The 27,548-nt window shown below is 32.8% G+C and overlaps 1 protein-coding gene across 2 annotated transcripts in view; it reads left to right on the top strand.

Annotated features, from left to right (window-relative positions):
- Positions 1–27,548, top strand: part of svp (COUP transcription factor 2) — a 194,941-nt gene that overhangs the window by 19,633 nt on the left and 147,760 nt on the right. For both annotated transcript variants that reach the window (XM_089642847.1, XM_089642846.1), the window contains exon 2: positions 12,849–12,998. In XM_089642847.1, the coding sequence (XP_089498973.1) occupies positions 12,849–12,998 (150 nt within the window). The remainder of the gene's footprint in view (positions 1–12,848; positions 12,999–27,548) is intronic.

The raw sequence follows: 27,548 nt of genomic DNA, 5'->3' as shown, positions 1-27,548 counted from the left end.
TGCCGATACACCCTGTATAGAAATATAGGCTCAAATTGGGCTTATGTTTGAATCACGAAACACTTCTTGTGTTAAAAAATTAATTTAAGCAATAATTAGTTGCATGAAATATCCATACAAATTGAAAATATCTCCCGAGTAAAAATAAATGCTGCCGACGGGAATTGAACCCACACCTTCTGATGTCCGGTCAGGTGCTCTGGACCACTGAGCTACGTCGCCTTATTTCCAACACGCCAAACAATTCAATATGTACTAGTACTTCAATCAACAATTACTGCTTATTATATTTTCCACCTGTAAACAACCAACTTATTGCTTATAATAATTTGTTATCCTTTATGCTATGCATAAAAAACCTTGTCTTATAAACATTAGTTTTATTAAAAAAATAAATCTTTATTGCATGAATTCAATGATGAAGGAAATTTTATTAAAATGCCTTTTGCTATTCGTCATAAAGATGACGTAAAATTATTATTTCCGCCAATCTCGTAATGAAATCAATATTTTTCACACTTCACAACGTGGAAAACGATTTGATTTATAGTTTCAGTAAATGCATTTAACAGTAATATTATTTAATTAATAATCGAAGTGTTTTTTCCCTATAACTAATACCGGATCCGTAAGTCGATTGTATCTGTACAGTAATGATTGTAGTTCTCGTTAATTGTCGGGTCTTGAAACGCAACAATTAAATATAGTGCTGATATAATCGAAAACACACAACTGTTTCAGTATCACGTGATAACTTCAATCGTCGTAAAACAATTTTATATCTTTTCCATATCCATTGTCCGTACAATCTACGGAAATTATCTTTTTGATATGCACAAAACTACGGTTTCCTTAGTCTTGGACATTGACGTCATATGTCTTTGGTCTTGAGGGTATTTAGTAATAATTACATACAATGTAAGCAGTGGTGTATCTATAGCATTCACATGAAGGGGGATTCGACCCTGAGGGGAAGGGTTGAAAAATTATTAGTTCTTTGGGAACTCCATTTACTACAACTAATCATTCACGTGATACAAGGAGAAAAATGATCCTGTTAAAATAGTGGCAGCATGCCAACTTCCTGATAAAATATTAGTCATTCAGAATATGTCGAGAAAACGTTTTCTTTTCCTAATAGATATCATAAAGGAATGCGATAATATCAGAATGTCAATATCAATGTCAGTATTTGAATGTAATCATCAATTATTTGAATGTTTATACAAACGCCTTCCTCATAAAACATTCTCTTATGACTGATACTCTGCCAGGAACTTTTTCAATTCATTTGGTATAGACCTACAATCCCATTTTTAACAAGTTTTTTTTCTAGATTTTTAATAAATTAATATTATATTTGTAGTTGGGGAGGGGGAGTCTCCCTTAATTTTCTCTAACCCCCCTTATACAGGGTGTATCGGCACGTACCCGACAAACTTTAACCAGCTATTCCTTAGCATATTTGGAGTAAAAAATCTTATGTGCACTTTGCTGTCCGGTAACGTTTTTTTTTAATAAAAAAAATATTATTCATATTTTCACCACATGTCACCACTGTTTTGCCATTTGACAAAGTTTGAAAACCCATCTGGCAAATATTTTATTCGAATTCCGTTGAATAATGCACGTGTGTACCTATATTGGCGCACGTTTACAGTCACAACGAAATAGCACGGCACCATTCGTTTCATTTTTAACTATTATTATTTAGTGTGTGCGAAAGAGCGAATACGCTTTTTGACATACTTGCTTATAACAGCTGTTGAACACGAAACGCAATGCTAATGACAGTGATGTAGTGTGGAAATTTTAATTTTTTTTGTTTTTAATTGAAAAAAAAATGCTACCGGACAGCAAAGTGCCCATAACATTTTTTACTCCAAATGTGCTAAGGAATAGCTGTTTAAAGTTTGTCGGGTTAGTGCCGATACACCCTGTATACTAGTCATATGCATTATTTTATTTAATTTATTACAATGTTGTATACATCAAGAATATTTTTCATTGGTGTACCGTCATTTAATTTCGTTTTTATTCGGATTTTCAAAATTTAGATATTGGAAAAATTAAATTAAATTTCACAATAAGCATTGAATTTTAATTATTTTTTTTTGGGTGACGATAAAATTTTCTATAAAGATTAAGAATGTGCCATTTTAGATTTTTTTTTAAACTTTTAAAATTTGTGTTATTTTACAATTTAATTATGTGAAATAATATGTAATATATTTGCGGCACGTTCCGCATTGGAAAATACTCTTAGTATCGCTCTGGTGTAAGACCACCATTCAGAATTGAAACGTTGTTGAAATGGCTTTGCCCGTGTTTAGTGACCAGATCTGAATATCCAGGAACTTCCCCACCTTCCTCTTCTCCATCTCCTTCCCCTCCACTACCTTTAGCCTCACAAAATATCCCAATTGGGGATGCCATAGTCTAACTGGCTCCAGACGGTTTAAACCAGTTGAGACTTGTGCTGTTTTCCATAAAAAAAGCATCATATAAAGTTGACGAGACTTCCATCCAACAACGGAAAACATTGGCTCACGACGATTATAATAATGATTTAAATAAAAATGTTATTAAAATAAATAAAAAATATATATTTCATAAACTTTGAGTACTATTGTCAACCTACTTGGATTAAGCAATATGATATTCTTTCAAGTACTTACCTAATATAATTTCTTCAGTTGAAATACAGATCATATGGCTTCCTTAATCATAAAAAATTCCAATTGGAGATATTATTTTACGTTGGTTTCCGGATTACGATATTAAAACTTATTGCTACAGAATTATTGAGGGTGGAACTTCCTTTCCTATTCTTTACCAACTGTCAACTATATTAAACGATAATAATTTCCTAAATACTCACAAATTAATATATTTTTAATAATGGTATTATTTCTTATTATTCGTTATTAAATAATGTAGTCAACGCCTATAATTAAAATTAATTACGTTATCGTGAAATTATGCAACATTAGTAAGTAATTCGTGAAACTTGATTGCAATATTCCGTAATCATTTTTGGTACATTAATAAATTTAACTAAAAAACGGTCAATAACGTTTTTTACAATGGCGTTCCTTGGCTTTTAATTGATTTCAACTATTTTTGTATTTCAACACTTTTTAGATAACTACTACAAACTTGTAAATCTCCGAAACTTCATATTATATGTTTGAAGAATATAAGTATATACGTAATGTATGCGCTTGTGGATAACAGTTCACAGGTTCCTACATATCAAATAATTTATTTTTGATTGTGAAATCTATTGGAAAAAAACATATTTTAAAAAATACAGACGTTAGATTGGTTTTCACATTTAATTTCCATATTAACATTTACTCTACGCAAGAGGAAAATAATTTCTATTTCGAAATGAAAGTACTGGGAAAGAAAAAGCAATAAGGGGTGAATAGGAATTGGTGGTCAGCGTGTTCAGGAGTGACCTATGAATTCATCCCTCTCACCGCGATTCAAGGCGACGGGTCGAGAAAGTCCGGCTGGAGAGTTCAGAGGGTCTCCGTCAACCGGCCTCTCACTCGCCACCAATACCAATAAAAATTCACCCCATGAACCCGGGCACCCCTGATAAGTCAACAAACTGAGCGAACTATTTGGGGTCACACATTGCAGAGGTATTGGTTATCCAATGAATGGTTTGCATACTTGCCTCCCAAATTGAAATTTAATTTCAAATGAAACTTGCATGCTTTGTAATCTCCGAAGTGTGCTTCAGTCGATGTTCGAAGTAATATTTTATTTAAATTAATTTGGTCGGGGAAATATCTGTAAATGTTGAAAAAATTTTAAAATTCCAACCTTTCAACCTTGGTATTGGAAATTGCATTGGTCGTAAGTGAAAGGAAGGTACGCCACTGATTTATTGGCAATTAAGCAGAATTCAATAGCCTTTTGTATCTAATTAAAAATAGAAAAAAAATATGGTTGCTAAAATGGCAAGCATGCATGCTTACCATTCAATATTGTTAAATGCAACATATTAAATTAGAAGATTTTTATTGCCTGATTCCCCTGGAACATAAAATAAACGAACAACGAAAAGCCAAATCATTAAAGTAAGCGAAGTTTAAATGCTGAAAGCACAGAAATGAGCTTTTGCGTAGGTGTATGTTACTTTCTCTGCGGTTTGTGCATTTTGACCTGCAGTGACCGACATACAAACGGTATTTTCATCAAATAATCCAAGAAATAAAATATTTTCGCGTAGAAATTTTCTTAAAGATCCATGTTTTCTATTTTACGAAATCGTTATAGTGTTTAAATCAAAACCACAGTATTGTTTATGTATATTTTTAAAATTATTAATGAAATTATAGACAGTCCTGATTTATTGAGTCTAATCACATTTATTGATTAGACTTAATATCAGGACAGTCATTTTGATTCTATCTTGTACTTAGATTGCATGCAATTGGCAACACTTTCGCAGAAATTGTAGATGAGGTCAAATGCCTGAAATATAGTTACAAAAAGGCTATAATAACATAGCTCAGTAGCAATTGCAATTAAGGTTGGCATAATACTATTCCTCTGCACGGATTTTAAAATTAAATTTTACTTTTGATATTGTTCCATTTAATTATTCATATTATATACATAAATACCTATAAATAAATAAATAAGCTCATGACAAACGTTAAATTAATTAAATAATTAACTATTGCAAAAGTTCTCGAATATAAACTTGAGTCAAATCCACGGCCAATAAACAATATGTCATATCTCTACTGAAACTGATGTTAAAATTTTGATGAACGTTCGATCATCGAAAATAACATGGCCAAAATAAGATCTATTATATACAATTTCGTTAATTGCAATATAATATTATATTTCTTTGCCGATCACTAGTAAGTTAGTACCTAATTGTAACTAGTGTTTCCATTGAAAAATACGAGTCTTTGCAAAATGCACAGCCTGGTCAATCAAAAGGTCACATCACCAATAAAACTAAAGTTGATACATTGGTGCAACGAAAACAAGATTTGCACCAATGCCCTTTTTGAACTTTCGCCAATTTCTTTTCCAAAGACCAAAAACAGGTCATACAAAAACAAAGCTAAAACATTTCGCATGTCATCATTTGATATGATATTTGGAGGGTCTATTTGAGAAAAGAATCATGTCGTAGAGGAAGGAGGAAACATAGGAGTTGTAGTAACAATCCTTTCTTACGAGACAAATGTAAACTGCGTACAAATTTTTGGCGTGTTCCCCGACAGAACACCGATGCTGAATGGATCAATGACGCTTGTTAGTCGGAGCATCTTCCATAGTAGAATAAGGACAGCATACCAATCATTCTGAAGATGGCTGCGATATTCTGAAACCGGTAATGTTAAAAAAATTGATAATTATGATCGTTTTAATAAATCATTACAATGGATAATACACTTTACATAGGTGCCCGCTACTTTCTTCTCGAGAGCGCACATGGGCAGTATAGCAGTACGGCAGTACGGACCGGGTAGTATCGACTGGGGTGCCCGGTGACCGGTGCCCGCTGCTAGAGCCAGAACTCTGGCCCATCCGGGTCCGGCGATCGTGCGGCCGACCAGCGTGAAGCCGTTGAGGTCAACCAACGTGAGAACCGCCCGTGCTCATATAATGAACTCATCCATAATTCTTCCATATTACCCGCAACTGCTATACCTATGTGCAGTGACGGACTTAATTTACAAAAACATTTTAATTTTAAATCTCTCATGAAAGATATCTACCTACTATAATAAACGACGTCTCTCTAAGACTACCATGGCTTCACGCCAAAGCTATAAGCCTTAAATCGAAATATTTTAAATATATATATTTTCTGTTCCATAAGATTTCTAACAGCTCCCAACCGTCTGGAGCCAATGAGTATATGGCATTGTCAACTGTGGGGTTTTTATTCCAAATTTTACTATTTCCAAAATCATAAATGGTCTGTAGTATTAAAGCAGTTTAAAATTTTAAAAACTCTCTAAATAAACATACAATTGACAAAATATTATACATGTTTATAGTTTTAGTATAAATGAGGTCAGTCCATTCAATATACAAGGAGTTAAGGATAAAGAAAATTCTCTTTTCACTAAAAACCGGTTATTTCCAGGAAATAGACAGCTTTCCGGTTATGTTGTAAGGCTGAAAGTAGTGCGGAGGGGAAAGAGATGTGGTAGAGGAAGTACTTGGCTCTATAGTTCTGGTTACCAAACACGGCTAAGGGCATTTCAAGCAACTTTTGGATTCTGTGGTCTCTCTCCAGGCGCTAGTGAAAGTATCTACCATTATGAAACACGTCGCAAATATATTATATATAAATTATTTAAAAATAATAAATTGAGAAATAAAGCAAATTAATTCAATAAATTTTCTTGCGCATGGTGGGATTTGAGCCTGCGACCCTCAGAATCATAGGTTAAATTCTCGGATGTAACCACTCAACCACGGATCGAATCGAAACGAATGATCATGCATCTAGGTATCTATAGGTATCTACTACCCAAGATGTGCCCAACGGTAAATTCTCTGTAAATTTTAATCCGTCCCTGTAAATGCACCGCTGTGAGATGGACTGGCTGCCTCTCTGTCTCCCTGCCTCTCTACCTCCAATGCCCAGCCGAGTGTGGAAGGTTAATAATTGGCTATGAGCAACACAACAGAAATATTGAACGAGGAAGAACCAAATATGATGGAAATTGATGAGGACCTCCTGCAGAATGTAGATACAAGAATAATGGGATAATTGCTGATGGGAGAAAGTTGGTGACAATGAGACAAGCTTGTGGATGGATGCTGGTGATAAAAAAAGGATAATGGGGACTTTCAGAAATAGAAATATTTATGTACATAGCTAAATGGTGACAATGCACCAAAACTTGAAACACTTAATAAATCTTGAAAGATGGGCACCGTTTTTGGATCATTATGAAAGATTCGCATTAGTCTAGCAAAACGTGTAACACTTTTTAAATACTGGTGAACTATGGGTGACATTCAACCATGTCAAATCAAAGATTGGTGACATTAGGATATTATTAACCCAAGACAAGAATACTTTTTAACGGTGAATGATTGGCGATACATGGTTTGCAATAAACCATACCAATAATCATGACAAAATGAAGAGAAACGGGTGCCTTGGAATTTTCAAATAAGTCACCAATATTCGCAAGAGAACCGTTCAGTAATTTTAATCCTATCTATCATATGATTTCTATGTTATCTCAAATCATACGAACGAGTAACTTCTAGTTCTGAGTTTACTAAAACCATCTTGGAAAATAATTGCTCCATTGCAGTAATTAACGCAATCTAACCGTAGTTGAAAACCGCGATAGTTCCACTAAAACCTGGCAAACGTACAATGGCCTACACTCTGATGTGAGTAATTATTATGAATCGACCAAGTTTATAAATAAAACGCCGCACTTTCCGTAACCCCTGTATAACTCAGGATCAAAGTACTGTGACCAATTATGTCCAATACACGCTTCGCAGGCCGTGAGATATAGAGGCTGACCAAAAGTACGGTTATTGTTTGGAATATTATTATAAGCGTGAAATGGTCAATAATTATGTGCTAATGTATTCTAGACATGTGATTTTTATTCATTAATGTAAGGCTAGGTTGTGTTTTTAAAACGTAACAGTTTTGTTCAAAAGTTTTCATTTCAGCGACCGTCGTCAGGGCATATGCCAGATACTCACTCCACATGCCACATGCAAAACCCATTCCTCTGTTCCATTGTCATCAATATCTTTAAAAAAAATTTAAACGAAATTAAAATTTTTTGAAATAATTTACATTATGAGATAAGGTCAACATTCTGACGTGTATCCGCTGCAATTTGCTTTTGATCACTTTTGTAAAATTAGTTAATTTGTGAAAGTGAGGCTTGACACGAGTACACGTCGCTATCTTGAACTGACGTGACGTCATCAGTCTTGTCGACAAGACGTATGGTCAATCTATTGAGATCGCGAGCAGATAGGGTGACCACAATTCAACATACAAATCAATTAGATTATTATTTAACATTTTGAAATTGCTCCATTACGTGGGCTTGAAACAACAAAAAAATACTCTTTAAATAATGATCTTTGGCATTTTAATAGTCTTTTTAATAATCTGGAACTTTAGGCTGTTGTATCTGCTTTCAATTTTATACAGGCGTTTTTCACAAACTCTCTTATCAAATAAAACTCCAGCTTTAACAAAACACTTTTTTTTAATGTGATATATTGAAAATTATCTCCGATATCTTAATTAGCAGGTGGTTGGAATAATATGGACCTCGAACTTGAGGTTCCAACAATATTTATAATTCATTCAGTCTTTACAATACTCGACAGCTAACGCCATCTATGGGTTAACTAACAGACTAAACTAATGCCATCTATGGGTGAACTCGTACTGATATCAAGGATATTACACTTTCAGTCCTTAATAACATTTCCATCATGAGCTATAAAACTTGACCGTTAACAACTGACTATTGATTGAATAGATTAATTATTACTATTATCTTTGACGGTCGGCGTGGTCTAGTGGTATACGCTTTTGACTACAGATCCGAAGGTCGCGGGTTCGAACCCGGCGTGCGCAAATAAATTTTATTTGATTAATTTGTGTTATTTCACAATTAATTCATTTAAAATAATATATAGTATATTTGCGGCACGTTCCAGAGTGGAAGATACTCTCAGTATCGCCCTGGTGTAAGACCACCATTCAGAATTGAAACGTTGCTTGAAATGGCTTTAGCCGTGTTTGGTGACCAGATCTGAATAGCCAGGTACTTCCCCACCTTCCTCTTCCCCATCTCCCTCCCCTCCCCAATACCCTCAGCCTCACAACATACCCCAATTGGGGATGCCATAGTCTCACTGGCTCCAGACGGGAGCAGTTGGGACTCTTGTGCGGTATTACTGTAAAAAAAAAAAAAAATTATTTTTATTTTAATAGACATTATTTGGGACCAAGAAATCAATTAGTTCTACTATTTAAACAGTTTACATAAATTTGATTGGAATAACTTTTTTTCAGTATATATCCATCAGTGTAATATATCATTGAAGAAGTAGTAGTAATACTAATAAATTAAACAAAACATGAAATAGAATAAGACAAAAAAAATACAAATCTTATCTTACATCTTTCGCGTATAAATATATCTGATTTTTATTTATGTGTGACACCAATTGACTTTTTCTAAAACTGAATATATGGGAAAAATCAGTTTAAGATAATATTGTAAATTTTGATTTTGAAAAATGAGATCGACAAAAATGATTTAAAATAATTAGGTCGTAATGGCCGAGTGGCTAAATGAATTGTCTCGGTAAGTCAGAGATCCTGGGTTTGTTACCTTTTTATTTTTCTGTGTTCTATTTCATGTATCGTTTAGATGTATTAGTATCATCTTGTTCTTCAGTGATATAGTTAATTTACACAGGTAATCAACTATATAACTGAAGAAAAAGATTATCCTAATATATCTAAACGATACATGTTCTGTTTCATGTATTGTTTAGATGTATTAGTATCATCTTGTTCTTCAGTGATATAGTTAATTTACACCGCTAATCAACTATATAACTGAAGAACAAGATTATGCTAATATATCTAAATGATACATGTTCTGTTTCATGTATCGTTTATATGTATTAGTATCATCTTGTTATTCAGCGAAATAATTCATTTAAACCGGTAATCAACTATATCACTGAAGAATAATACATCTCAATGATACCTGTTCTGTTTCATGTATGATACTTATACATCTAAATGATACATGTTCTGTTTTATGTATCGTTTAGATGTATTACTATTATCTTGTTCTTCAGTAAATTTAAACCGGTAATCAACTATATCACTGAAGAACAAGATGATACTAATACATCTAAATGATAAATGTTCTGTTTCATGTATCGTTTAGATGTATTAGTATCATCTAAATGAAACATGTTCTGTTTCATGTATCGTTTATATGTATTAGTATAATGTGATTCTTTAATGATGTTGTTAATTTAAGCCGCTAATTAAAATTTTAATAACTCATTCTGCACCCAGAAACGATCTGTGCGCGGTTTTCACGATATTTAAAACGTCAAAGCCACCACAAAATAAGTATAATACATCGTAGATTCAACATCACGTGTGCCATATAATGAAGAACGGTATCGTGGTTTATTTTATGGCTAAAGAAGAAATTTTATTCTCGGTAACCGTTTCATTCGCGGTAGTGTTAAAAGTTATTAGACACGGTGTCGTGAATCGACCCCTTGAAAAGTAGTTAAAATGAACACACAATAAGTATTGTAAATATTTTCGAAGAAACTGTAAAAGAGACAAACAATTAAGTATTAAAAACAGTTTAGCAAATAATTTTATTACCTGAACACTTCATAAACGATCTTTAAAAAAACAACAATGAATTAAAAGAAATATCAACTTAGAAGTATCCCTTTTAAATATGTCTTCGAATTCTAAAAATCACATTCCTCAAAATCATTTCAGTATCTGAAGGACGTCCGTAATTGCCTTTTTTAATTGTAATTTAAACATTCCCATTTTTAAGTCTACTTCTAAGCACAAAACCACGGGATATTCCGAATTCTTGACAAATCAGTTCCAATTTTTAAAAAGAAATTAAAATAATTATCTGTTAAAAATATAATATTTTAGGAAAGCATTTTATCGTTGTCTTTATTCATCACACAATCAGTTACAATTTTGAAAATGATGCTTAAATTCAAAGCAAGTCTGAGTTCCAGAGTTCATTAGACGATCATTAGGACAGACAAAAATTTGTGTTTTTGATTATTCCTTAGCACCATTATTAAGGAATTTTTCAACAATTTTTAATTCATAAAAAATTTCTCCCATCAATGATACAGATATAATGGATTGCTGTCTACAGTATAAAAGTTACCTCGATTCGCCACAAAATTTCTTCCAGCAGACCTTCAGTAAATATGGTTTCATCAAAAATCAATCTCTTTAAGTCCAAAATGTTTACTCTCTGAAAGTCACCCTAACATATCACCAAACCAATCATAATGTATTGTAATATGGGGTGTGCAACACAGAATACATATATTTATATATGTGTCCAGAGTCCAGTATTCATTGCTGACCATTTATCACGACCGAACCATCATCATTAGTACCCGCTTCCCCATTCTGCTTCTCTATTCATCTTCTGATCTCTCGGCATCTGAAGATGGATTCTCCAATCCTAATTGCAATCCATCTGATACACTCGGGGGTTTCATTCGTTGATTCGTATTGGACACAGCCAAAAATGATCCTGTTAAAAAAGTGACAATATGCCAAATTCTTAATAAAATTTAAGTCATTCATAATATATCAAGAAAACATGTTCATTTCCTAATACATATCATGACGGAATGCGACAAAATCAGACATTCGCTTTTAACTGATACTTTCTTGTCAAGACCTGCAGTCTATTATTTGACCAGATTTAAAAATAAATAACAGTATACCATATTAGTTAAATTTTTCCGTATATAAAATATCTAACTGAAATCAAATTAAAATACGGTACTTAAGCTCATGGTAATATAAAAATATTAACCCTATCTGTTAACAAATTATTGTAAACAATAATTAGTCGCCTTGAATATCCAAAAAAATTGAAAATATCTCCCGAGTAAAAATATATTGATTGAAAAACTAGTGCATATTGAATTAATTGGCGTGTTGGAAACAAGCCAACGTATCTCAGTGGTCCAGAGCACCTGACCGTACATCAGGAGGTGCGGGTTCAAATCCCGTCAGTGGCATTTATTTTTACTCAGAAGATATTTTCAATTTGTACTGATATTTCAGGGGACTAATTATTGCTTATAATAATTTGATATCCTTTGTGCTGTGCATAAAAAAACTTGTCATGTAAACATTAGTTTATCATTTAAAAATAATCTGAATTTGTAAACTATAATCCTTTCCATAATACAATATAGAGTTATTAAAATCTATTTCACTGCACAGCTATTACAAAAGAGGGAATCAATCACACACCACCAAATAAATTTGTCTATAGTTTCTATTGGCTAGAGCGATTTCAGAATTATATAACCTGTCCAAAATGTTCCTCGGTGTTATGATATTCGTACATAACTGATTTATTGTCTGTTTTCTGAAAATGCGTGGTGCAATTTTTGTTAATAGATTTAAATGAATTGACAATAATTATTATATTTTTTTTTATGTACTGGTTTGGGACTACGAACTAGGAATCAGAGAACCGAAAACTAATTATTAGTAAAACTATTACGAATGGTCATTTTAATTTTATACAAATCAAGCTATCGCAACCATGATAATACATATTTTAAATAAGTCAAGAAAACACATCTTTTATTGAACTTAAACTTATACTTTTTTGTTATTTGTTTTTGGGGTGTTATGCCGTGTTGCGCTAACTCCTTCTTTAGCTAACGTTTCGGACAACGTTACAGTGTCCATCATCATGGACACTGTAACGTAAAGAAGGAGTTAGCGCAACACGGCATAACACCCCAAAAACAAATAACAAAAATACTTTTGGCCGTGAAAATCTTAAATAGTACACTTATACTGTTTTACTTTACTGTTTCGGATGCCAACCCACAGACAAGCCTTCGCGAACTCGTTTGGGGTCACGACCCAAAGGTTGGGAACCTGTGAATCTAGCCCTATTAACAAATGATTTCTACTAGGTACTAATTTAACGAAGAAATTATTTTTTTGTCTTAGAATTTAATTATTTTCCTTGTGAACTGAATATTATGTTAACCTGTGTTTTTTTTTGTTTCAGGTTGCAAATCGTTCTTCAAAAGGTCCGTTCGAAGAAATCTAACATATTCGTGTAGAGGGAACAGAAATTGTCCTATTGATCAACACCATCGAAACCAATGCCAGTTCTGCAGATTGAAGAAATGCCTCAAAATGGGAATGAGAAAAGAAGGTGAGTTCAATTTAATTTTTCCGAATTCTATAGAAATCGATGACACACAGTATAAATAATGTTTCCGTACACTGTTATTAATATTTATTTATCTTTCTATTTTGATTTTGACTGTTTTCGATCCAAATTTGGATAACCAAACGGATTTTGTCAAACGTTGATCATAACGCCATTCAAAAGTTCGGCGTACCAAAAGGATCGTCGTATGGACCATATTTATTTTCAGACTTTATTTCGCAATATTAATTTATTTTAGACGATGAGTTGCATTGTTTTGCTAATCACAAGAAATAATTTTTATATAATATATTGTTTCTAACAGTATGAGAGAAGAATCTCGAAGATTCATTAACGAAGCAATATCTCATACGCCACAAAAGAAAACTTGTTCACGATAAAATAATACTGTTAAGCTGTAATGGGAGATTTTGTATGCGGCAATTTTACAGTTGTTCTGGAGAGGTTCGTTAAATTTTAATCTCTACAGATTATTATTCTGGAAATCAAAGGCAGGGTGATTGATAACGCTGTAATATTCGATTAGAAACATTTCAAAACAGTGCGTCAAATAGTTTTATTATCTTCTCGATGCTAACGAAGTATGGAATGGGTACTGGGGGGAGAAAGATGAAATAGAGGGTGTGTTGCTGAATCCTTAATTACAGACTAACCTCAATCCAAACTATTTATTGTTTTGTGAAGTAGATTTGCCAACGAAGATAACGATTGATTCATTGAGCCATTTAGGCAGTTGCTCTTGTAGCTTTCTAACTCTTAGAGAAAATTTGCACAGCTTTCTTATGTTTATGAAAACTACGTCAAATGCGCTTTATAATTTTTTTATTTATCTTTTAGCTCTCATATTAGATAGGTGCATGTGAAAGGGGTTTTTTTGATACATAATTCAATCATCAAACGATATTTTTTATAATTTGCAATCATTTCAGCATTTATCGTTTTTATTTAGAAGAAGTTTCGTTAAAATTATATTTGAAAACGGTCGATAAATATTTTCCAACAGAAAGGTTGTCTTCTAATAATTTTTTTTTTAAATATATTTAATGAATTAATAATTACAGTAAAATTAGTTTTTCGATGTCTTCAATCAATCTTCAAAGTAAACATTGGTAGGATGTATCCAATTGTGCCCTGGTAAGTCAACTGCAGTACGATAATAATTATTCATAATTCGAATGGTAATGAATTCACACGCTTTTCGATCAACATGTACTATTCAGTATTTTCCGAAAATTCTGCCCTCAATACGTTCTAATTAATATGACTCATTTTTTTTAAATACGAAATTTCGTTGTAAGAGACAACCTCCTTAAGTATCAACCCTCTTTCCGGAGGGATGATACCAAACCGAAATTGGTATAAAGGCGGGGTATTTTTATTGGACATCAACACTTCTGCAGTAGGTCAACCCAAGTGGTTCGCTACCTTTGGTGACTTAGCAGGGGTTCCCGGGTTCATGGATTGAAGTTTGGTTGATGCGTCTGCAGACTGGCTGAGGGAGAGCTTTTGACCTCTCCAACAAGTCTTTTTTCTTCGCCTTGCACCGCAGTGATGAATTAATAAGTCTATCTGTCTGCCTGTTACACGCTGGCCCCCAGATTCCTACCCACCTAATTTATTTCTTTAAATGACTTCCTGTGTGGTGCTAATGTAACAATATAAACAGTCTTTTTAAAGAACTTTCCTACTAGATTAGATAATACATTATTTCATCGTAAGTATAAATTTCCCCAGTTAAACAGTCCAATGCAGGTATGTACGGCGTTCTTCATCAATCCGTGCTAATGATTCCACAAGATTAATTATGTGGCACTAATTATGAGCACCAAAGAATGAAATTTAATAAAACAAGACTATAATCGCCCATATTACATGAATACGTCGAGGTGAACAAGTGTTGTGAGGATGGAGTAGATACTACTATGCTGATTCGCTTCACTTATTTTATAATGTAGGCTTCTAAGTTGTTACAATTATAATAGATATCGATCCTGAGAAAATGCAATAAACGGAGAATTAAAATAATTTAAGAATGTGGTAATGCTTACTACATTTTTGCTTTTGTATAGTGACTGAGATTGATACAGGGATCATTAGAAATTGTTTTGCGACTGTAAAATTTACGAACTAATCAAAAAGGAAAACAATTGAATGTTATATTAATAATAAAAATTTAAAATTGATGAAATCCGCGTAAATGGTGACCAAGCTAAATGGATGAATAAGGATAGACTGATAATAATAAGAATAAAAGGTCCGAAGAGGTCGAAGATGATAATTTTGATGATATTTCATATTTTCCCATTAAAATATCAACCACGATGACCACTGATCAATTTGATTAATCTCGCCTAAGCAATATTCAGAAAATGGACAGCAAATGCGACAACTTTCGTTAACAAGACAACTGCTACACATATTTCTAGATCACGGTGGCTACTAAGCTTTTCAAGATTCAACAGATAAATAGTGCTTCCAAAAGTTGACTTATCTAATTATTATAATATGTAGCTATACCTACCAAAAGTTAAATACATGCTTAACAACATTGTACAAAACTCTCTGCCAATTCTAAAAATATGTAATGCTTAGGTCTTGTAATATATGCAAATCAAATGGTTATACCCATTCGAGGGTACATCTTTCTCATCACTCAAAAAAAATCTATTACTGTTCGGCATCTTGAGACGGACACATTTATAATCTATTGTCATTACCCCAATCTGTTGCTTAACCTTTAATTCATGCCTGCAGTTATGTCTGTTTCTTCCGCTTGGGGGGTTCTGGTTCATTCTTTCTTCTTGACGAGTTTCGTTTCTATTAACAAAAGGACAATGGCTTCTCCACAGGTGACCTATTATGAGGTGATGGGTGCTTTGCCCTTTCCTTTCTGATCCTTTGTTGGGTAAGAGAGACGCAATCTTCTTAAATCGTTGTCATTATATGAAGCATTAGCTCACGAACATGATAATGAATTTAACACATTTTTCCAGTCCAAATTCCGAGTCGCTTGTAATTCACAAGCTGTGGAACGAACAACATATGATTGACTTGGTTAGTCCTTCTTTTCCTTTACAGACTAATTCAAATACAGTAATAGAAATATAAATTTGCAGTAGATCAAACGAAGAACTAAAGACGCTAAGTTTTTTTCTAATCGGCTTTCAAAATAGGTGTAATTTCAATTTAGACTTTGCGATATATAAATGGCGAAACAAACAGGAAAAATGATGCACGAAGCGTTATTCTCAAGGTCTCTCGAATTTCTGTAATAGGACGAGTTGTCATCAATAATTTGTTTAAGACGCATAATTGCCTATCAATGAAAATATTTTTGATAATTTACGGTAGGTGTTAATTTAATGAAAAAATAAAAAAATATACTGGTGGTCACCCAACAAACTGCAAAGTTAAGCGTGTCATTCTGTACCTACTTTAAATTCAACAGATTTTTTGAAAAACGGGTTACTTTAATTTTGTTTTCATTTTTTTGATTTTTCAGTTTTTTTACAATTGTGTTGTACACATGTGGGTCTTGCAAAACTGAGTAATGTTCAGTTCGATTGTGAGAACCCTGACATTTTTAAATATACTTATTAGAATTTCGATTTTTTATTCTTGATTGAATTAATGAATTAAGGAAAAGGAATCTTGGAAGTGGAAATTAACCCGCTTCCCGACGTCTGATCGAGCTGAAACTCGACAGATAGACTCGCAGCACACATGCATAGGTACACAAACATCTAAAATTGGATGACATTATTAAAAAAATTAGAGCAGTTAATATACGAAATAAATGTCGGTACTATCCAATCAGGATTTGGCTCAGGTGTTAGCGGTGTTAGCTCCAGTCCATGGGGAGGAAGGTTCAATCCTCAGTCAAACTATCTTTTTTTTTAATCTTTGAAATCGGCTACTAGCAGGCCCAAGAGATGGCGTAAATAGATCGAAAAATAAAAAAAAATTATTTGTTTATACAATAGTTATTACCAGAAAGCCTAATTTCTAACACTTAACATTAAATTTTTACTTGGTAAGTATTCTAGTATTCTACGATATTAAAATTTGATTTTAATATAAACCTTATAATTTTAATCCAATTATTACCGTTCCAATTCAACTTCTTAAGCTCGTTATTATTTCTATTCTTCCATCTTCGCAGTAAGAAATTGCATGCATCATGTTTCTCTCATTCATTCCACATCCTAGGCAGGGCTTCCCGACTAATTCGTTCGCATTTGTAATTAGCTTTGCTCCCAGGAACGTAGGATTTAATATGACACAATTTTGATGAAATTACGGCTTTGGAATACGTTTATTTAATTTCTTCTCTGAGAAGCCATTCTGAGTAAGGAATTAAAGAAAAGGTTCCTCGTTTTATACGATGAGAATTCCTTGAAGAATCATAGAAAAATGTAGATCTAGACTGGTTTTACCTAATTACAAAACTCTTTTAAAATTATAACTCAACGTTTCAAATTGGTTTTATATTTTATTATATATATTCCATAGGTATCCATAGCGTAATGTTATACAGATTTTAATTTACATTATAAACTCCCGCAAAATTGCCAACGAGAAGCCATAATATAGAAAACAGATATAGATTAATAACATTTCAAGTGACTTCAATACAAAGGCATAACATAATAGACAGATATATTTAACACAGCCAATATACTCACACTCAAAGGCACACTACATACTTAAAAACACTCATAGGAATATTTATATAATTACATACATAAGAGTACAATCAAAGGCACACAACATACTTAAATTAAACACACTCGTAGGCATGTTTATATAATTACATACACACACTCAAAGGCACACAGAATGCTTAAACACACTAATAGGCATATTTATATAATTACATACACACACTCAAAGGCACACAGAATACTTAAACACACTAATAGGCATATTTATATAATTACCTTCACGCACACTCAAAGGCACACAACATACTTAAACACACTCATAGGCATATTTATATAATTAAATGCACACACTCAAAGGCACACAACATACTTAAACACACTCATAGGCATATTTATATAATTACATACACACAATCAATGGATATTAATGTATTTATAAACAAATATCAATATAAAATATCTTGATCTATCAACCATGTTTATAGCTTTTTTTAGTTCAATGATGCAGTTTAATTATTTTTTGTATCCACTGGCATCTTATTAAATATAGAAGGTACAAGATAAGTAAATATTCGCTGGCCGTATTTATTAGTAATTTTTGGAGTCGACACAACTTCATTTTGACCAAATTTTGTGTTAGATGAGGGAGTAATGTGTGCTATTCCATTTGGTTAGATAGAAATTAATATTAACCAATTTGCTGTAACAAAACATTATCTGCACACCATTGTGTCCGACGTAACTAAATTTAAGACATTTATCAATACAACTGAAGTTTCAAACTTGCTATTCCACTCCATAGAATTAAGTTTCAGTGAAGTTGAAAAATAATTAATTTTAAAAAAACATTCAATTCCTGCTATATCTACACTTAAGTCTCTCTCTCTGACAAAAAATACAATTCAGAAACGAAAAATTGATAGAAATGAAAAAGCATTGCTTAGTGTCGAGATCTGAATCACATCTCCATGCCCTTCAGCCTCACGATATACAGATCTCGATTGGGGATACCATAGTCTTGGTATCATTTGTGCGGTATTCACTTAAAAATATATAATATCAAATATACATTAATATCCAGGCATTAGCATCTAGCTGCCTAGGCAATTTACTGCATAGAAATCTGTTTAGCGAAATCGCGAGTCCCACTGTACTGGCGGCAATTTGCATATCGGTCAAGAGATTATGGTCACCTCGTGTGCATATATCTCGTGGAAGAAATTGCATTCACACAACTATACCTATGCAGATGATATCTCTTAGATGCATTGCCAATTAACTTTGTTGTTCTCTGGTTAGAGATTGCTGAAGTGGCGCCCTGAACCGTTTATGAAAAAAAAAAAAAAAAATTTTTTTAAATACTGTAGTTAATAATGGTTTTTTTTAAGTGATAGTAATATTTTTGAAAAATTATGAGCAATTTGATTAACCTAACCTCACATAGTTTCATCACATAAAACTTATAATTTGACCTGATAACCTGATTTCACTCGAGTTTTTTTATTGTGGTTTTTAATTTTATTTATTTTTGACCGTTAAATACATTTTTCAAATCGTCACAACTCACGAAAGATAACCAGGTAAGTTTCATGACCCCAGAGTAAATATAAGAAATTATGACTGAACTTTTCGATTGTTCAATTATAAGTGCTGAAAATGATAAAAATGATTATTGCTGATTAATTAAAATCTGGTTAAAAACGGGATTGCAGGCCGCTTCCTATTCAACTTTTAGTACATTCCTAACAAATCGGAACACGTATTTAAGCAACCGCATTTGTCCTGATAATATACAATCACGAAATCAACATCGTGATAACACATTCGTGTTTTACTGTTAATTGAGATTATTAGGAAACCTATCAATTCATTCGTTAAAGTCCCGCAATCCCGTTTTTTACGGGCTAGTAAATTAGCAATATTTTACGTGAGAAAGTTTTCTCCGGGTAATCATAGAAATTCTTATAAAATATTGGGTTATGATTTTTGTCTAAATAAAATATCATTTTTGAATTGTTGATTGTCGATCCCTTCGTCTTGAGAACGTGTTAGACCAAGCGGAGTTCGTTTCCCAGCCGTCTGGCGGGTACACATTATACTCAAATACCCTCACATACCTGGCGCGGAGGACTGGGGAGGTAAGGTAAGTTGGAATATTCCATACAACAGGCACTGGTATCATATCTTCACGTGGAACGCTATACCCACCTTGGTATAGGAGGAGCAAGTATAGGTCCCCGTTATTCGCAATAGGCGAACGCTAAATCGGCCGCGTGATTATGGTAAATGCGATGTGTGCTAGAATAGTTGGTCTGTGCGGATTAGATGTCCAACTTACACCGTGGATCGTGGGTGATATCTTGTAGCTTGTATCAAAAATGTTCCTATTATAGGATGATTGAAGATATATTAATATAAAAATAATAAATAACTTTGTACACACGTTGTCAAACTAATCGACGTGTTTCGAAGTCAATAGTTTCTTCAAACAAATAATGAAAATTAATTATATTATATAAAAAAAAAATACTTAGTTTTTGTTATAAAAAATAAACAAACAAAATAAATTATAAATTCGGTAATTATTTTTTAAATTATATTTTAATCTTATTTCTTCATATGAAGCGGTTACTTTGTGATGTGACATTATAATTTAAAATTAAACAATTACTTTGTAAACATCACTTACAGGTAAATACTTAATGCCGACCGGGTTTCGCTACAACCGTAGCTTCATCAGGGCAGTATAATACTAAAAATCTATCTCTAAAAATCTACTTATATTTTAATCTTTTATAAACTAACAAAACCGAATTAAGAATGTACGATGTACCAAGGTGTCTAAAAATCAAACAAAAAATATAATTTGAAAATAATTTTAAGAGATGTCCCCGAGGGGGTTAAGAGGTTACCGATTCTCCTTTGACATTGGTCCATTCATTAATCTTATGCAGCTATTATTTTGATAGAAAATCTAAAGTTAGAAATCTTAACTGAACAATTTTTGTTTGTTTTCCTAACGTCAAAAACACCCTGTTTTTGTAAGAACGAGAATGTTTTATGACTCTTCCCTTATGATGCATTGCTTTCATGCAATTTTGATAAAATGCAATCAGCGGTTACAATCCAAGAACCTCATCTTCACAGCCTCTTTTCATCTCCCTCAACCTGCACATTATACCTTGATGATTCTGCACACCTGTACGAGATCTGATGACGAGAGATACCTTATTGAGTTATAACTCACAATATCAAAACATGTTTCAGTGCTCATTACCCAAGAACAAGACGATGTTCATAATTTATTGAGCGTTCATCAGCATTAATAATATTAGAAAGTATTTGTTTTAAAGATTATGAATTTACCGATCTGGCAGCTAAGCAATGTATATAAAATTAATGTAATTGAGTAATGAACTAAGAAAAAGTACCGTTTGCCTATTTACATGTAAGTAAAATGATTCTGTTAACAAAGTGATAATATCCCAATTTTAGTCATTCAGAATATATCGACAACACGTATTCTTTGCCTAATAAATATCATGAAGCAATGCGAGAATATCAGTATGTCAATATCAATATCAGTATTTGTATGAACAAGTGTTCATTTTAACTGATACTTTGTTGGAAACCATGTCAATTAATTTGTTTAATTCAAGACCTGCAGTCACTTTTTTTAACATCAAAATGAAAAATTTGATCAGAATTTAAAAAAATTAACAGGATTTTTCAACCGTAATCTTTCTCCGTGTTTTTTTGATAAATATTATAAGATCTTTTTGATATTGCTTTCTTAGGACTTATATTACAGAAAGTACGAGAAAGTCGTCATGTTTGCAATTCTTCAATGTATTGATCACTAGTTGACGTGTACCCGGGGTTGCTAGGGGACTTATGAATGATTTGGGGTAAAATTTTGAGGTTCTGAATATATGCTAGTGGACCTGACAACTGGCTTCATTTTTAAGGTGAAAATAACATTACTCTATTGTATTAAGTTTATGTTTAACTTGATCGTGCCATGTTCACTTCTTCAACCATTTACTTCCAATTCGTACTTTCTCCTAAAACCTCTTTCTTCGTTAATCACGTACGAATCATTTAAGTACAGATAATGATATGATATTGATATTGTTATTGTTAAAAAAAAACTACATTAAGTCTACTTTAATAAGATTTCGTATCTCAATCCAGTGCAGAGATAATCCGTTAAGTCTTCATCAGGCGTCCCCGATTTATTCAACCATTCACTACTGTATACCACATTGCTAGATACTATTAAAAAACTACATCATGAAGTCTTTAATTTGACTCAAATCAAATCAAAAATCATTCATTTAGATATATTTTTCCTTCCTTGCTGTAAATACCAATCTCTTTAAAAAATGTATGCTGGATTTTGCAGTAAAACGATACTCCTAAGCTTAGTGCAAATATATACATTTAAACGGCTTAAGGCGAAGCTAAATGCCAAATCACTATTTTGATTAATCTTCATAACGAATTGGTGTATATTATGAATACCAAAAATATGCTTTAGATAAATTGAAGGTTTTCCTATCGTTTCGGTTGAGTAGAATGCAAATAAAAAAATAAATTATTTAATACAAAATATAAATGTAAACTACTTAAAAATATATTTTTTCAATATGAACGCGTAAAGGAAACAACTTTAAAAAATACAGTGTTTTTAGAAAATTGTCTATGACAGTTTCACTTTATTAACATTTTGCTTTGTTTTAAAATTATTCAAACAATAAATAAAGACCAGTTTTGTGCTTGAAATCGAACGTTTCTAGACTCCGTTTGTCAAGCGATTTTAATGCCTATTACTTACAATATAAGGTACACCAAGAATATACACATTTTTGGATTGTAGCTTCCTTCTTATTGTATCTAGCTTTAGTATCCAAATAAAGGTGGTTCCATTATAGAACAAGTAAAATTCTAGATTCTTTTTTTAATTCTTGCAAAATTACAGATTACAAAGAAAAAGGCGCTGTTAAAGTTCTATCGCCCATAACATTATAGCAAAGTTGCTATTAGACAATTATTTCTCCTAGCATTATGCCAAATAAGGCTCGTTTTAATTGCCAACCTTACCGAATAAGCAGCAAGAATCAATATCTGTCATACTGCGGGCCATGGGAAGTCAGAACTCCAATTGATATATGAGTTTTTAAATTTTATCGTTTCTTCATCAATTCGCGTGACACTTCCATACCCCATACAAATTCTGTTACCCCGGTACGAGCGTCTTGGAGAAGAGAGAAAGCCCACGAGACTGGCCATCGCCCGAGGCTATTTACCTTTCACACGAGCTTCGATCCATGCCGAGTTCGTCACGAATGCCTTTTCTCTCACATGCTACCCGGGGAGTCATCGCTTGGTCGACACCTACTTGTTGAACCGCCATCACAGCCCGTCCTTCATATTATGGAGATTGGCAAAGCTACTGGAGATAAGATCTGACCTTAGATTAAGATATATGTCGCTAAGATTGGCTGCATCAACATACGCTAAAAAATATCGAATAATAACTTATGACTACCACTTATTAATTATTAAAATTATTTAAATATATTTTTTTTATTAGTTTTCAAAATCGCTCAAATTGTCCAAACACTGAACAAATTCATATAATTCATTAGACAAATTGTATTATAAACATTATTTTGACCTATTTTTTTCGTTTCAAATTTTAAAAAAATCAATAAAAAATTCTTAAGTTTTTTTTTTTTTTTTTAATTGCTTTCAGAACCTTTGGTTATAAGAATGCTATATTTTAATTCTTCTGTGGTTAAGTTGTAGATTTGAATATAAAGCGCGGTGTTTCCTCTTTTTAACATCATTTAGGTTATATTTCTAACCATGATGGTAAGAGAGACCATATATGAGCGGTTTCCAAAAGCGAACAACATAGTCTGATGGGTTCCAATTAATTTGGTTTCCTTTCCAATGTTTTGCAGAAATTGCACCTAATCTATTAATTTCCGAACACCTGTCTCAATAAAAGTTTTAACAAGTTCAATTTAACATCCCACCAGTACAATTTTGTTCGACTTTGTATCCGGTTCGATTTGACCTCCCTTACTATTATTTTATTCAGTCCAGTAATCACCGCGGATTTTTACGAGTTCTTGTCATGCAATTCTTGTAACTGTCTGTTTTATGCTTCGATCCCACGTGGAACTTTTTTTGTACGGAATTTAATCAGATCCGTAAGAGCCATGTAACTTGCTGTCTGATGCACGCCATTGTGAGATCTTATGTATGTAATGTGCTATATTACGCGATATATTATCACTACTATAAATGCCCACTTACGTTGAATGGAAAGATGAATAAAATATGTTTGATTTTCACTTAAATTTTAGATAAATAGATTGAGCTTATTCTATGTAGCTTTATAAAAAGCAATTGAAAGTGGTCAAGTAATTGATGTTTATTCATTACAGCGCATTCATATTCATTGTGAGTTTAAAAGGAGTGGTGTGGAGAAGGACGGTTAATAAGATTCTGGCTATTCATTTCAGTTCAATAAGCACGGCTAAAGTCGTTTCAATTCTCAAAAGGTCGGTGGTAACTTCACGAGGTCGATACTTACAGAATATAACACTTTGCACTGGTATGAAATACTGTTAATTTATTAAAGTATGGTCAAATTATTCGTTTTCCTGTTAAAAATGGGACTGCGAGAATATAACGAATGAATTAAAAGAGTTCCTAACAAAGTATCATTCAAAAGCAATTGGTTTTGTAGATTTGTTCATACAAATATTGATATTGATACTGACATACTTATATTGTAGCGTCCCATCATTTTATCTATTAGGAAATGAACAAGTGTTCTTGTTATATTCTGAATGACTAATATTGTATCAGGATGTTTGCATGCTGTCACTTTTTTAACAGGATCATTTTTCTCCGTGTGGAAACTGTAGTGTAATAAATTTATGTAAAATAATACACATGAATTATAAAATATTTACATGCTTTTCTCACGCAAGTGCCTTCACAACTGTCGTAAGATAATTAAATTCGATAAAATCTCTTTTTTTATATAGGTAAATAATTCGTGTGTATGTATTGGTAGGTACTGTAAGTGTTCTAAACAAAAGTTCAATGAACAGAAGAACCTTTGAAACCAACCGAAGATATTCGGCCAGATCGTCAACATGCTGAAAATATGCAGAAACATAATATTATTTAAGAAATAAGTTCATTATGACATCTGCATCGTAAATTCAGTCTATTCTTTTGTGACCAGGGAACACTTCAAGGTTTGTCCGTCATTAAAAAAACGTATAAAATTCCCATGAATATGCATATCGCCATATCATGCCATTCTTTCTAAATTAATCGCCAGCTACCGTTTGTCCTAAGCGGGTAACTTTGCGAGGAAAAAATGCTAATGTCTCGTAGTTGAAAATAATAGTATCTTACCCGGCGTGATGGCTTCGAACCTGGCACCGTATTAAGCCAGACTACAAAAGAATCGATGATTGATGACCAGAAAACAAAGGGTGCCAGGGCTGGTACTTAGCAGGACCGGTATTGCAGGATCTAATAAGGACCTTAGGTTGTATGGGAAGGGACAAGGAAGCCCTTTGTTGTGGACATTCTATTATTTGAGGGCCTAATCGCTAACGGACCTTACCGATATTTCGCAGGACATGCTAATATTCAGCGCGCAAAAAATAACAGGTCCTAGAATAAAATTGAAATTCTGTAATGTAACGCTTGGGTTATATTTAGTTCTAAGGGATATGCATTAAAGAGATTAAACTTAATTACTGTCAATATTTTACAAGTTCAAAAGAAAGCTGTTATTTATTAAAGCTGTTTTGACGAATGGCTATAATTTTTTTCACCAACGTTGTTTGACTTTCCGGTATTGGCATTCTCTTCCTTCTTATTCAGTGATTATTTCAGAAAGCTTTTCATTGTTTATCATCAGGGCAGATGTCTAAGGACGGGTTTTTTTAGAGAATTTGAACAATTCATCAAATTTCAAAGGTGTTTTTCAAGTTCTGTCAATGGCCGTATGAATCTCGATACTAGTTGACTGACCGTAGCGAAGTCCTGCTTCAACTCGACTATTTTGCATTTCGCCTGTCTTTAAATTTGATTGTGTTTTCCGGGTCTGATCAGTCATATCAAGATGGTAGCCTTGTTTGATAGTACATTTTTATTCCGCTAGAGCGCGCTTACGCTCGGTCGTATCGTAATAATCAACATTACGCAAAGTTCACACTGTTCACAAAACAACTAGTAGTTTTGCATGTTTTTTTTAGTATAGCTATGTTAGAAGTTTACGTATAGTATAGGAAATAATTTTTCATATTTCGAAAGAACTAGAAACATATTCAGATTATATTAACAAATCAATGCTTCGATCGTAATCTTTATTGATCTTAATCAATTTATCAGATTCTTCAAATCCAAAACTGTATAATAATCAAGAACTCACACGCAGAAATAAGGCGAAATATTCGGCATTTATCGTCGCTTAGAATTCCGAGCGGATTAAATAATGGCGCATTGAAAATATGCAAATGACTTGCAAAAAAACGTCCGTGACAAAATGTGTGGAAACATAATTAGCTTATATAACAATATGCGACCCCAAATTCACACCGTGTACCTCTTTGGATAAAGGATTCGCCTCATTCCTAAGGGGGGCAGGTCACACAATAAGTAAACAAAACTATTCTTTCAAATAGATAAAAAGATCCTATTGTCTGCTACAAAAGGTTGTCCGTCACTGACCATAGCAAATCTTTACAAATCTTAAGTCCTTTTCTTTGAAAGGGTTGATATCGAATCCTTATCTGCAAAGGTGAATGCAATTTTTTTTTAGTTAGGGTTGGTTTTAATTAATGTTTTAGCGAAAATAATACCTCAGCCATTGACCATTTTGACCATTGGATTTTTGTATTACAGAACGATGTCCGTTTTTTCTTACCTTACGGTTTTCAGTTTGAGTGATTAATCGGTTTTATAGAAGACGCAGAGCGTTTCCCAGGCGTTTGGAAGTGTTGGTTTGACCAGCGGTCATTTTTAAACCGTTTCTGAAACGGCTTCAAATATTCTTTTAATCACATTATAATATTATTATTATGTGTGTAATGTGATAAAATGATTGACCTTTTGTTTGTGAATGTGAATCATCATTTAACCTGTTGTTTTTTGTTGTTGATTGTAACACTTGATGTTCTGTGCACGAATGACCGTACAGGTATTTAACTGAACATTTTATATTTATAAATAAAAACATGAGATGCAGTGATGAAAAGACTAATTCTCAAATTAATAAGACGATAATGACGATAAAGCGAGAAGTAAAAGTAAGATGTGATAGATTCTTCAAAGAATTTTTCTATTTGTGTTCAGTTTTTTATGTGAAATTTATAATTTTAATATCAAAATACCTATGTAAAATTGTACCTATTAACTTACAACTATGTATTGTAAGTTCCTCTCGTCCTACAATTAATTTTATAACTCATCGGGATTGCTTAGGCAAGAAATAAAAATAGTATATATATACTTAGGGATAAGTGGAATTTTGCATCTTTAACTGAAAAATTTACGTAGGTTGATAAACAAATCGGCAGATGTTTTAAGATATAAACATTTAATAATATTTGCAAAATCTTTGTAACATTATTTAGGGGTAGATTTATAATTTAAGGGTCAAACTCGTAGGAACCATTATTTGCAAAATTTTCTCTCACCAAATGGACAATGGTCAGGGGGGATTAATGTCTAAAATAAACATGTATTTTAGGGGCCTTCCCATAATATTATCACCTAAGCAAATATCTGATACAAAATTTTCAAAAAAGCTTAGTGCCTGCGGTCA

This window comes from Hesperophylax consimilis, chromosome 2, assembly GCF_061612785.1.
Source record: "Hesperophylax consimilis isolate HC1 chromosome 2, BYU_Hcon_1.0, whole genome shotgun sequence".
Taxonomy (NCBI): Eukaryota; Metazoa; Arthropoda; class Insecta; order Trichoptera; family Limnephilidae; genus Hesperophylax; species Hesperophylax consimilis.
This window is presented reverse-complemented; position numbering and strand designations above follow the sequence as displayed.